This window comes from Lissotriton helveticus, chromosome 1_1, assembly GCF_964261635.1.
Source record: "Lissotriton helveticus chromosome 1_1, aLisHel1.1, whole genome shotgun sequence".
NCBI classification, from domain to species: Eukaryota; Metazoa; Chordata; class Amphibia; order Caudata; family Salamandridae; genus Lissotriton; species Lissotriton helveticus.
The window spans coordinates 1,952,755,252-1,952,769,023 of record NC_136057.1 but is presented as its reverse complement, the minus strand read 5'-3'; the positions used below and the strand labels follow the sequence as shown (position 1 = coordinate 1,952,769,023).

At 42.3% G+C, this 13,772-nt stretch overlaps 1 protein-coding gene across 1 annotated transcript in view; it reads right to left on the bottom strand.

Annotated features, from left to right (window-relative positions):
* The window catches only part of KCNT2 (potassium sodium-activated channel subfamily T member 2), a 1,660,679-nt gene that overhangs the window by 103,651 nt on the left and 1,543,256 nt on the right, over positions 1-13,772 (bottom strand). Inside the window, exons 24-25 of the mRNA XM_078650345.1 lie at positions 13,533-13,667; positions 61-172 (exon numbers count right to left, since the gene is read on the bottom strand). Of these exons, the coding sequence (XP_078506471.1) occupies positions 61-172; positions 13,533-13,667 (247 nt within the window). The remainder of the gene's footprint in view (positions 1-60; positions 173-13,532; positions 13,668-13,772) is intronic.

Below are 13,772 nucleotides of genomic sequence, written 5' to 3'. Positions count from 1 at the left end.
ATACTAAGTAAAGTAATAGCATTTTCTCCTTTGCCACCAAATCCAAGAATTCACCCTTACCTTTTCCAGTTTTGAGAGGGCGTGAGAGTAGCAATCCTTCGCTCTGAACTGCATAAATCTCATATTGGCTGGATGTGTCAATTCTGTGATGATACTTAGGCTTGAAAACAACCTGAATTTTGAAGAAAGAAACTTTGAATTATGATGTTATTAATACGATATACAGTTCTATATGTATAGATTTAGCAATGCATTACACAATTACATATCTACTGTTTTTATGGTGCACTGAGAAACCGATGTCACATGTTCTGCAGGAAGCTCATAGTAGCTAGTGCTTCGATTTCCTATGTATCCCTTTTGTTTACAGGTCATTCCTGTAACCACACTGCAATATTTACAACAGAAAGTACTTGATGATGTGTTTTTTCTTGGCTATCACACGTTGTTCCATGGACTTTGAGTCACAATTGGGTATAGACTGAACCCACTAGTTGGGCTCCTAATCCACTATACACCATAGTAACATATTAACTGTGTCAATGATTTAGTGATGTATGCTCATATGAAAACTGTCATTTTAAAAAGATATTATAATAAAGAATTGACACATAAGGTTAGGCTCCATTGAACACTTCTTTCCTGAATACCAGACCTAGGGGCCGATTAGGATGGCGGTTTTTCCGCATCCTCCGGGCCGGCGGAAGTGTCCGCCGGCCTGGAGGATGCGGAAAAACCGCGGCGGAGACTCCAAAGACCCACCGCCAAATTAGGATGGCTGGTGGGTCTGGAATTCCGTCCGCCGCTTTTCCGCCGCGGTCGGAGCCGACCGCGGCGGAAAAGCCATAACATGGCAGGCGGTGTCTATGAGACACCGTCCGCCATATTATGATGTGTGTGTAAATATGCTTTTCCACGGCGGCATTGCCGCCATGGAAAAGCATACGGACCTTCACTTCGGGGGCCCGTTGCGGGCCCCCTGGGTGAAGGGGTGGTGGTGAGTGCACATGGGGGGTACCTATGGTACCCCCCTGCATTTGCGTGCACAATGCAGCAGGCACCGCGCGGTGCCTGCCGCTTTGTGCACGGAAATGCTGTGCATGCATTTTTTACATTGGGGCGGGTGCAGCTTGAAGCTGCACCCGCCGCAATGTTAGAGATAGAGGATGTGACCGCTACCCTGGCGGTCACATCCTAATCAGATCGGAGGGAACGCCGCAGCCCATGCGGATGTTCCCTCCTCCTCAGGGGTCGCGGACGGACTCAAGTCCGTCCGCGATCCTAATCGACCCCTAAATCTGGTTATTCACTGCTCTGCCTTAGCAAGAGTGGGAAACAATTTTTAATTTCATATAACTTGTTAACACTGAAAACAATTGTATATGTCTTTAATTTAAAAGTTGAAATAATGTAATGTTCCTCAAGGGGTACATTATTTCTATGGGAGTTAGTAACAGAACTTGTGAAAGGCTGTGTGGTGTTAGACGTCCTCAAAGATGGAGCTGATGTACAGAAATGAAATGAAATTAAATGTGGCATTTATAAAGCGCGAACTGTCACTCCCAAAAGAGTCTCCTGGCGCTGTACAGATAACAAAGTTAGCAGTGGAGAATGGAGACCTAGATGATGGCAAGGCAAGATTTGTCGGGTGTACTGATAATACTGATTTGGGAAGTTTTTTAATTGCTCTCCCTCTATTGTGAGTGGGTTCACGTCCCTTCCCAAGCCCTTCTTACACCTCACTGAATCCGACCCATTTTCTAATAAGTATTCTATTTTTTCCAGCCTCTTGCTCTGGTCCCTCCCACATTTACTACCAAAATGTATACATGTGCCTAGAGCTCCAGATACATGGTGATGATCTCCACACAGAAAGGATAGGAGTGGCTGAGCTAGAGGAATCCACACATAGGTCAGTAAATGGCATTTTGAAGTACAGAGTAGTGCTAATGCAGTACTATTTTAAGCAGTTGTGAATTGGCCGCTAAGGGAGGATACAAAGGAAAAATAGGGGGGGGGGTCACAGGAAGAGACATGCTAATTTAAAAGCACACCTACAAATGAATAAACCAGGCTAAATTCTAGACCATCCAAGCCTTAGAGTAAGCCATACACCACTCATGGCCACTTACAGGCACTGCAAGGAAATAACACTTAAATGAAAGCAAGGAATAAAACTGGCAGAATAAACTTTACTTTACTTTACTTTAAACCATTTTATAACGCGCTCCATTACTGGGGAGTATCCTGGCGCGAGACAAGGGAAAAAGAAACAGACATCAAGACTCAGAGAATGAAAGAAAACACATCAGATTGTACTCTTGAAGAGGTGAGTTTTTAGATGTTTTTTGAATGCAGCCACTGTTGGCAAGGAACGCAGATGGAAAGGGAGAGCGTTCCAGGCCCGGGCCACAATCACAGAAATCGACTGACCACCAAGTCTGAACCGTTTAAAACGTGGAAGAGACAATTTAGACAGAGTAGAAGATCTCAGGGTACGTGCAGGGACATATCTGACAAATCTCTTTCTCAAATAGATGGGGCCTTGATCATGGGTTGCCCGGAAAGCCAGCACCAGAGATTTAAACATAATGCGCTGTCTGACCGGGAGCCAATGGAGCGTGCGCATCTCCACGCGCACGCTCTTCCATCTAGGTATGTTAAATAATAGACGGACGGCCGCATTCTGAATAATTTGCAGACGCTGCACCAAATAGGCGGGTATGCCACTAAACAGTGCATTGGCATAGTCCAACCTAGCCAAGATGAGCGCCCGAGCAACCGACTCCCTCGCATCCCTAGGAAGTAGGGGGAAGAATTTGCGTAGCATTCTCAAAGTGGCGAAGCAGGTGCCTGTAAGCTTCTTAATGTGATGCTCAAATTTTAGGTCCTCCGTGAACCAAATGCCAAGATTTTTGGCAGGTCTCCCCATCTCACTAGGGCCGGGAATGTTAGAAGGCCACAGTGAGCTCTTGAACGAGGGGGGAAAGGAGCCATAAAAGAGCACCTCTGACTTGTCCTCATTGCACTTCAGCTGGGCCTCCGTTAACCAGCGAAATACAGAGGACAAACACAGGTGGACCGTGGATGTATCCAGATCGGCATCGGGCCAGGTAAACAGCAGTTGGGTATCGTCTGCATACCCTATGATCTTAGCCCCAAACTGTTCCGCTAGATAAACCAGGGGGGTGATATAAACATTGAACAGTAAGGGGCTAAGAGTTGACCCCTGCGGAACACCTGTGCACAGAGGTTTAGGCTTCGAGGCATGGGGAGGCAGCCAGACCTGCTGGGTCCTATTAGATAGAAAAGAGGACAGCCAATCCAGGACTACACCCCCGATGCCCACAGCCGACAGCCGGCCGAGGAGGAGGTCATGAGGGACAGTGTCGAAGGCAGCAGAGAGGTCCAATAAAATTAGGACCGCTCTGCCACCCCCGTCTAAACAGTCCCGAATAGCCTCGGCTAGACCTAAGCTTAAAAAAAATACACAAAAAAAATTAAATGAAATAAAGTCAAATAACTTAACACATCGCAGACGCTTGCACAAATCACATTCTAGAAAGGTTGAAAACAGGTTGAAAAAGGAAATACAATTATTTTAAAAAGTGATCAAATATCTTGAGACATTACAGAAAACTTAAAACACTGCTGAGATCCATACAAATCACATTGTAAACATGCAAACATAGCTGATGCACATACTTACAAAATAGCAAATTGTTAATGAATTATACAAAACACTTCTAACACTATACACATAGACACATCATAATACATTGCATTTCCAAACCCATGCACATGCATCGACCCACACGCACACACACACACAAACAATATCCTACACAACACAACTGTAGCTGTTATCTGACTACACAAACTCTGGCAGTGCAAGGAGAAAAGGGTAGAGCCACTATGTGGTTCTATTTATGTGCTTCCTTTGTGATGATTGTCGCGGTATGTGTTATTTTCCTCAGGTGATGATATGATATGATATGATAAAAGGAATTTGTAAAGCGCTCGTTCACCGACGGTTTCTTGGCGCTGGGTGTGAGAAAGCGTGGACAGATTGAGAGTGGAAGTTATTGATCGTAGGCCTGGGAAAACAGCCAAGTTTTATGGGCCTTCCTGAACATGGGGTAGGACTCAATTTCACGTAATGTAGGCGGTAATGAGTTCCAAAACTGGGGTGGTAGGAACGTGAATCAAAGCCCATCATGTTTCTTACGTTTAAAGGCGTGGGGAGTCAGGAGATTGGCATTGGCAGAACGAAGGGTACGACGGGGAATGTAACGCTGAATTCTATTGGAGATGAAGACTGGCCTATGAGATGAAAGGGCTCTGTGGGTCAGGCAGCCTATCTTAAAGAGGCAACGTTGGGCCACCGGTAGCCAATGAAGGCTTTTGAGGAGGGGTTTTGCGTGGTGTGACCTAGGTAGGCCGTGTAGAAGTCTGGCTGCTTGGTTCTGAACCATTTGAAGCCGCTGCAACTGATACGCAGGGATCTCGGGGATGGCTGCTTCTTTTTACTTTTCATTTTGTGTTTCAACATAGTGTGGCAGAGACCACTACCTACTCTACATAAAACTATATTCTGCCCATTTGCACCTAACTTATATCTACAAAGGTAGTAGCAATAATGTCTCAGCATTATTTGGAGGACTACAACTAGGTGTAAATCTACACCAGCTGTTTGTGAATTGTAGGTAGGCAGAGATTTACATCAACTGTAGATATCTCGCTTCATCAATTTACCTTTGTGAATTGCCACAACGTTTTGAGATGCACTGGTTTTAATGTTTCAAAGCCAAAATGACTTATTCAAGACACCTTCCTTTTTATGACACCTCTTTAATTGCGCATGATTAAGGGATGTGTAATTCAACCCAGAAATGATAACGGAAAGTTTTTGAATTTAACGTCCAAGTTGTATGGTTAAACTGGGCAAATGTCAAGTGCTATTTCAAATTGTGGAAATCTGTCTTTGGAATATGAGTACAGTGAAACCCAGACTCTCTCCACTGAATCCTAAAAGTAAATTTCCAAAACCAATAGAATTACTGCTCCACCATACACTGTAATTAGTTAATGATGGGCCATACCTACGTTTCATGTATATTGAATTTTTAGGAGTAAATGTCATGTGTAAGAGGGCAGCAGTTTTAAACGTTTTTTGAAATTTTTCTTAAGTATGAGCTTGATTAGTGGGCTAGATTGTAATCTCAGGTACTGCAGTGGTGTAGTTGTTGCTCTGACTTGGTTGTATCACGATCATAATATATGAAAAAGGCAGACCCTCCTACAGCAGAAACCAATTAGCTGATTTTTCTACTTATCTGTATTACAAAGGTCTTTGTCCAAGTAGGACTTGGATGGACTCAGTAATATATATTGTACCTGGAGTTCAAGCAGGTGTTTACAAGACTGCGCAATGTCCATGATCAGATCAACTTATTCCATCATATGATCAACAAATATGTTTAACATTTATTTTGGCAGGCAGCTTGTGGCCTGTATATACTTAAGCAAGTTGTTTGCAAGGTGGTTGAAAAATTCTATGGGATCGTAAGTTGAAGAAAACTGTGAACCATAATAGTATGCAGCACTCCTCCATAGCTGTACTTCAAATCGCTGGTATCAATTAAAAATGGCATTGGAGAGGATTTCAAAGAACATTGTTTATAAAGGTTTGCAACACTAAAGTAGCTTTTGCTCCATATTTTTCATCATTCATGCTAACACTTGAATATATCTGGGTGACGCAAACCCTGATTGTATAGACTCAATGTGGCCTGCACTGTTAACTGGACTCATCGTCTACTTACACCAATGTTAACTTTCTATTTGTTTTTTAATGCAAATAACACACTGCTTTTAATATTTGAGGCTCAAAATAAAATGATGAAATGCTATATTGGTGGGAGGGAGATGGAAATAGTTTGGGCATATATTCTTGGGCTGTCGTCTTTTCACTTTTTGTGACGCAACGGTGGCGCAAACCACCAAATCATATTTATAAGGCCACGTAAAGCTATTTTGCATTGTTTCAAATGGCCTCATAGATATGGAGTTAGTCGGCAATAGGGAGGTATTATATTGGCATTGAGGTGGGTGCATCCACGCAATACACATGGATTTTGATGCATCTCCAAATTTACAAGACCATGTAAATCTGGGGATACCCCAAAACCTTCAGCATCCCCCAGAGATGTGTAATGAGGAGAAATATCTTTATTTCTCCTTGTTTTTCCTCTTTCTATGTGTGCTGCATCATGCAGTATATATATAGAAAAAGGACAGAGCCTCCCAGGATTGTATTTGTGTAGAAAGGTGCCCTTCCTGCACAAAAACAACGCAGGCAGGCACCTTTGCATCACGATGCACGGGTGCAAGCATTGGTGCTAGGCTACGGAAACGGTACCAGTGCGGGGGTAAAGGACAGGAATGCACCATATGCAAAAGATACAGCACATTCCTGCCCTTTTACTTTGATGCAGGGCAGCGCAGCAGGGTGACTTGATGCATTGCCCAGCGCCAAACCCCCATAAATATACCCCTTTGTGTCTTTGGCTCTTATTGGGCTTTGGCTTAGGGCAGTGCAGCAAGTCACCTTGTGCACTGCCCTACATCAAGGTGAAAGGGCAAGAATGCACAATGTTTAATGTAATATGATGCATCCTTGTCCTTTCCCCTGCGCTAGTGCTGTTTTGGCAGTCTAGCACCAATACAGGCACCCATGCACTATGGTGCTCTCATAAATATGCCCCTTTGTATATTAGAGTTCATACCATTTCACCAAAATTGAAATGGATTGAATGCCTGGGCAGTTGTCATGATGTGTCAAGAATCTTTACAAAATGTCTTCAGATATGATTAAGGACATGTTTGCTACTCGGCGCTCGCTATGATAAACTAAAAAGAGCTTTTGTTTGGGTCTAAGCTGGGGTAGGGTAATTTCCTTCTCACATTTCAGCACCATGGAGGGCAGGATGTTGCATCGCTTTAAGTTTTAAGTTTTCGGGCTTTATTTCAGGACTTTTTGGCACGTGCCTTTCGATGCAGCAGGACCATACATATATTAGAAAAAAATATTTTTTATAAGATAAAACAATACAAATATGTAAAAAAAAGTTGTTATAGTCATTTGCAAATGTTTATGGTCAGATGAAGAAGGTCATGTGTTGAGGCAAGGTGTTCTGGGTGACCTGGTGCCTTATTACATAGAGTATGTCGTAGAAAGATTACATACATAGTCATTTTTATGGACAAAACTTTTGAATTTAATAGATTGTTAGAGAGGCTCTGGCACGTTTCATTTGTGAGTCTGCCTCAGTGTTTTGTACCAGACCCTTCCTAATGTTTATAAATTGCATTTTGGTTTATTTAGCAAAGCTAATTACAATAAAGGCTTTGTGCTTGACCACTGTTTGATTTTAGTGAGAAGGTTCACCACCATCATGAGGCCATTTCCCGCCTGCCATACTATAAACCGAGTACTATCAACTTCGGAAATATCAACTCTTAAGAAAGGACTGTCATACGTTCCAGTAAGATCAACTGATTTTGTTAAAATGAAATTAGAAATCCTGGAATTTTGTCGAAAAATCCGCTTGAAAATGTTTTTCAAGGATACACCTGTACAAACTACCAATGAGGTCACGGGCCTCCATAACAAATCTTTGTTTTGCCCACCTGTTTCTAAGACCCCTAAGGAGATAACCACCTTCGAAAGAGCTATACTGTCAGGAATAACAGCACTTGAAAGGAAAAGACAATTTGTTCACTATAATATATCCATGGAAGAGAAAGAGGCTATTTTCTCCTTAAAAAAGGATCACTCATTAGTGATAAAACAGGCGGACAAAGGTGGGGCGGTAGTAATTTGGGACATTAACAAATACAAAAAGGAAGTCCACCGTCAACTGGATGACCCAAATTGCTACAAGAGGATCAACAAAGACCCCACTGACGATTTACAAAAGGAACTATTTGGTATTCTCTTGGAGGGACATGACTCAGGCATTCTAGGACCGAAGGAATTCACATTTCTCCAGAACAAACATCCAAGGATACCAGTGTTTTATGTCCTTCCTACGATGCATAAGGACGAAATGAACCCTCCGGGTCGACCGATAGTCTCGGGATGTTCCTCACTGATCGAACCGGTTTCAAAATACATTGACTACTTTCGTAAACCGTTTATTGAAGATATTCCAGCGCACCTGAAAAACACCACAGCATTCCTTAACCAAATTACATCAGTTCAATTCGATGCCACTAAACAACTATTAGTGACTATGGATGTAGTTTCACTATATACGCAGATTCAACAGGATCTAGCACTGGAAACCATAACTTTTTTCTTAGACCAAAGAGAACGGCCTGCTAGAGTCCCCACACACTTTATAGTTCAACTAGCTAAATTTGCCTTGGAAAGAAATTACTTCCAATTTGACGGTGATTTTTTCTATCAAATTAAAGGGGTGGCGATGGGCTGCCCCTTTGCGCCAGAATTGGCGGTTTTGTTTATGGGACTTTATGAAAACAAATGTATTTATAACATGAATCCATACGCAGAATACATCACAAAATACATGAGATACATCGATGATGTATTTATGATTTGGTCTGGTACTAAAGAAAAGTTGAATGAATTTATGGTTTGGCTAAACCAGAGAATGGTAGATATACAATTTAGTTTTAATTCTTCCAACAATAACATCAACTTTCTGGATGTACAAGTATACGCCGTGGATGGGACACTGGGTACCACACTTTTCCGGAAACCTACAGACCGAAACAAAGCGCTTCATTTTACCAGCCATCACTCCAGAAGCCTTAAACAAAATTTACCATTTGGACAGCTCCTTAGAATAAGGAGAAATTGTTCAAACAAGGAGGAGTATTTTCATCATGCTAATGAACTAATGGAACGATTAATTCTAAGAGGGTACCCTAGGAAATTGTTAAAAAATTCAGTAAGGAGAGCCTGGTGGGTGCCTAGAGACACGTTACTCCAAAAGAAAAGATGACCTGAACAAAGCAGGGTTGTCTGTGTCACAACGTTCGGACCCCAAACTCACCAGCTGCGCAAGTTGGTTATGCAAAACTGGCATCTGGTTAAGGATCTTCACAGCGACTTTGATGATTTACCTCTTTTCGCTTTTAAAAAAGATAAAAGTGTGGCCAATCATATTATCAGGGCAGGATTGCCAAGTACTCCAAAACCCACTTTAAGAGGCATGCTGGGTTTACCCCCAGTCATAGGGCACCACAAGTGCGGAGCCTGTTCATGCTGCGCACAGACGGATGAAGGGTCCTTATTTACATTCAATGGGATCCACTGAAAGCATGAAACATTTAATAACTGCCAGACAAAAAATGTAGTGTACGGAATTGTGTGCCCCTGTCCTAAGTTGTATATAGGTAAGACAACTCAGGAGGCACGACAGCGTATTACACAGCACAAATCGCGTATAAGAAATGCAAAGCCAAATGCGCCACTGGTCCTACATTGGGAGATGCAGAAACATCAGGAAAAGGACTCAAGATGGACTATCATTTCAAAAATTGATAAAGATCTATTATACAAGAACAACACTTCACAGATTGCATAGGGCGCCGCACCCACACTGTCTCAGGGGATGTGGGATAGAGGGCACTTTCATACACACCATCTGGGAATGCCCGTTCATTGCGAGCTACTGGCAGCAGGTCATGCGAACCATCTCGCAAACATTAGAAACATCTCTGACACCTGACCCTCGTGTGTGCTTGCTGAATGTGTGGGGAGCTAATGATCTAGCGCTTTGTGGTAGATTGTGGGCCACGGTGGGTATCGTGACAGCGAAACGTGATATAACGCAGAAATGGGGGGCAGTGGAGGTTCCAACTTTGTCGCAATGGTGCAGGAACATGGACACACTGATGGTAATAGAACGGGAGGTTTATAGGCTGAGGGTGAACCCGCGTAAATGGAATGCGATATGGTAACCTTGGAACGCCTATAGAGGGGACCTTTGCGAACCCTTAGAAGAAGAAGATCCGGATAGCTCAGATGACGAGATGGATGATAGTTAATTGTCTACACCCACTGGCTACCTTAGGGGCGGCGGACTGAGTGAGTCTGAGCTACACACCAGATTCATGGAGTGGGTCTAGCAGGGGGTGGGAGTGGTTGGTTAAACGACCCAAGATGGTATACATCTAGCAATGGAAAGCACACTACAAAGGATGAGAGACGCTGGTTTTGAACTAATGAGTCTTTAATTTAAGTTAAGTTTATAAAAAACAGAAAAGCAAGATGACACTCAATTTTGAAGAAACTGTGGATTGTCTATTGTTGTATATATTAAGAAGGACGCTGCCGGACCGCTGGTTGTCGGCTAAATAGCTGTGTATTCTTCTATTCTCTGAAAGATACGAATGATTAGACCGGCCCCAGGGTTGTAGGCAAACTACTGTGTTTCACTGACACTGTCAATAAAGTCTTGCAACCAAAAAAAAAAAAAAAATTGATAAAGATCCACGAGGTGGAGATATTGAAGGAAGATTGAGTCAGCGTGAGGCATTTCTCATAATGAAATACAACACCGCAGTAAATGGCCTGAATGAGATTTTAGAGATACTCAGGATGAATCCCTGATTTTGATTAATTTATAAACCACCATTAGTTTTTCAATTTTACACTATTCGACTTTATTAGTGTACTCAGGTTTCTATCCTGCATGATGTCCGTTGAACAGGACTCACTAGTTTCATTTTCCTCACTATGGTTTGCTTTAAATAAAACGATGGTCTTGTCACACGCATTCCCACGTTTGGTATTCAAATTCTAGTTCAATTGCTCGTAGTATTCCAGTTATTTTGTCCGCTCTTTGTCTGCACAACACACAATGAATTTAAAAAAAAGAAAAAAGACCCACCGCGTCATCTGCCTATCAAGTGATCGGAACTTTGTTCCTGGTAAAAAATAGAAGTAGGACCACGCGTGTGCAGCATACTTGCTTTACACTGTTAGACGCGATCGGCGCTTCTGATTAAGGTACAGACATATGCTTCTACGGGCATACCGCTTTACAATTTCTAAGCATTCATAGCTGCTCACCCTCCGTTTTCTGCCTTCCATTGCAGGGCGATTTTGACTTGCTGAAAATTCAAAAAACGACACGGGCGCTATACTCAATGCCTTCACATAGCCCGGTAAGTCGGGATCTGTAGCCCTTCCCTTTCCGCCATTATTCTACCATTGGCTACATTAAGTTACTGAACCGCTGTTCTCTGCCCCCATTAGGTTATTTTGGCCTCACACATATAAAACAGGTTAGTGCCAACATATTTATCGAATGCCCAAAGAACTTTTTCAAACAATGTTTGTGAGACAAAGTCTTATGTTGTGTTTTTCTGTCTAGTTAAATACCGGAAATTGGTGATTCCCTACCACTACTATGTTGGTCAGTGGTGTCTGACCACATTTATAAGGTATGGCGGTTTTGCCGACTGGTGGCATGTTCACTTTGAATTTGATTTGGTGCTAGCAGACGTTTGTAATAGTTCTGTATTGTTGTTTTTTTGTTGTAGAAAGTGTTGGTCCTGATGAGAACCCCACAATTAGGGGTTTGAAACGCGTCGACCTGACTGGACTCTTTGTCAATCAGAAATAGCAATGGATTTGTTTTTTCTTTAAACAAGGATTTGCCTCCAAAGTACATTTATGACAAAACAAAACTGTTAATGTAGAGAGATAACACCACTTATATGGGCATAGGATTGGTTTTCTTTGACAAAGGGCCATATTATTTTTTCTTCTTTGTATAGCTGTATGAGTGAAGTATGAATTTTGTTGGTAGGATGTGCAGAAGTTTTTGTAAATATATGTAATTCTGTTTGTTTTGACATGTATAGTTTTGTAAATGTTTGTACATGCATAAATATTTCATAATATAATCAAAAATTAAAATGCTCTACTAGTGAAAAATAAAAATTCAACTAGTGACGTAAGTAAAAAACAGACCGGTATGTTTTATTCATAAAGGTTACGGTTTGAATACATAAAATCAAGTCCAGTATTGGCCATTATATTGTTCTTTTGTTTTGATACTATAATGGCAGGCAGGTCCATGGTGGTCGGAAAATCCGACTGCCAAGCATCAGACAGGCTCCTTGAGCCCGCTTGTGCGGCAGAGGCCTTCCCATCCCAAAAATGGTTGCGGTGCCTACCAGGCACCACCATTGGGATTACGATGTGCCTCCCCACCAGCCTTTCCATGACGGTTCACCTGCCATGGGAAGGCTGGTGAGGATGGACTGTGGGGGCCTGCAGCGGGCCCCCCTTCATCCCAAGCACATTTCACTGCATGGTGCCTGCATGGTGCCTGCCATGTAGTGCAGGGAAATGTAAAAAGTGCCTTTTTAAAATTTCGGCAATAATATCCTCTGTAGAACCGCCGCCTTGTAGGTGGGCGGTTCCACTGCCCAAGAAGATGGCAGACAGACTAGAGTCCGACTGCCATCGTAAACAGCCCCATTGTTTTGCATCATATCTCCTGGTTCACTAAGTAAAGTTGTGTCTCCATTAATGATTGTCATATCTCTTGCACCATTTGTGCTGTGACCAGAAATGTTTGCGAGGCTGATTACTCACACAGTTACTCGATTCTCTTTTGGACTTTCTATATGCTGTCTCTTTTTGTTGTGGGATTTTCCACTTCCATTTCTTGAGGGACATGCATGCTCAGCCTAAGTGAATTTAGTAAGCTTATGTGGGGAATGACTTCATGAGTCCCTTTGTTTTTGCCTAATATGTCCACGTACTTTTCTCTAAACTACTTCTGAAAGTAATGGCACCTAATATATTTATTACATTTGCAAATTATTTTTTGCAGCATGTGTGAATTATTTTGTTCTGGCGCTCTAGGATTGTCTCCATTTGAATGGAGTTGGAAGTACATTCTTTCTCTAGTGAAATCGATGTGTGTGTGTGTCATTTAACTTTCTCTCTCATTCATATGAACTTTTGGATTAGGTTAAACTAAATTCATTTCCCCTCTTGGGACTAAAGAGACCACTGAATGTGACTTGGCCAAAGGGACTCCGGAACAAAATCTGATAATCTGAGTTTTTCCACACCATAGATTATGTTTGCCTGTAGGATACTCATGTCTGCTTGTTAATTTTGCGACCATACTCTCACTGTAAATAATATGCTTCATTGTTGTTCCCTATGTAGAGGTCTTTGAGGGTCTGGGTTTGTTGGCGTCACCATCACACTACATCGGATGTGTAATATTAAAAGAAGGATCAATGGGATTCCAACCAGTGTTTTGCCCACAATGTGCAATTAGTGGTGTGTGCTGAAATGTGGATACCTATGTTCAAGCTGAGTAACTCTTTGGTCATCGTTATTGGATTTGAGTGCTTGGGGTGGGGCCTTAGGGAGCTCTCTAGCCTCTTCTGCAGGTTCTCAAATGCGATGTGATAGTGAGAGAAACAGTGTGAATGTGACCAGAACTGTAGCATTTTAATCAACTTACCGAAAAAGTGTTTGCACGTTGACTATGGTTTTGGCATCAGCCATATAATCTTCCTCAGCACTCATTGTACTTTCCTTGTCCACGACGACCATGTCAGCAGCAAAAGACACCCCGCATCTGAGTAGGTCATCTAAACTTTTTCAGACACACAACAAATATGTAACGTAGTTGCATTGCATAACAGCACTAGTGCACCATAAAACATGGATAGTTTTGACCAATCATTTCACAGGCAATGCG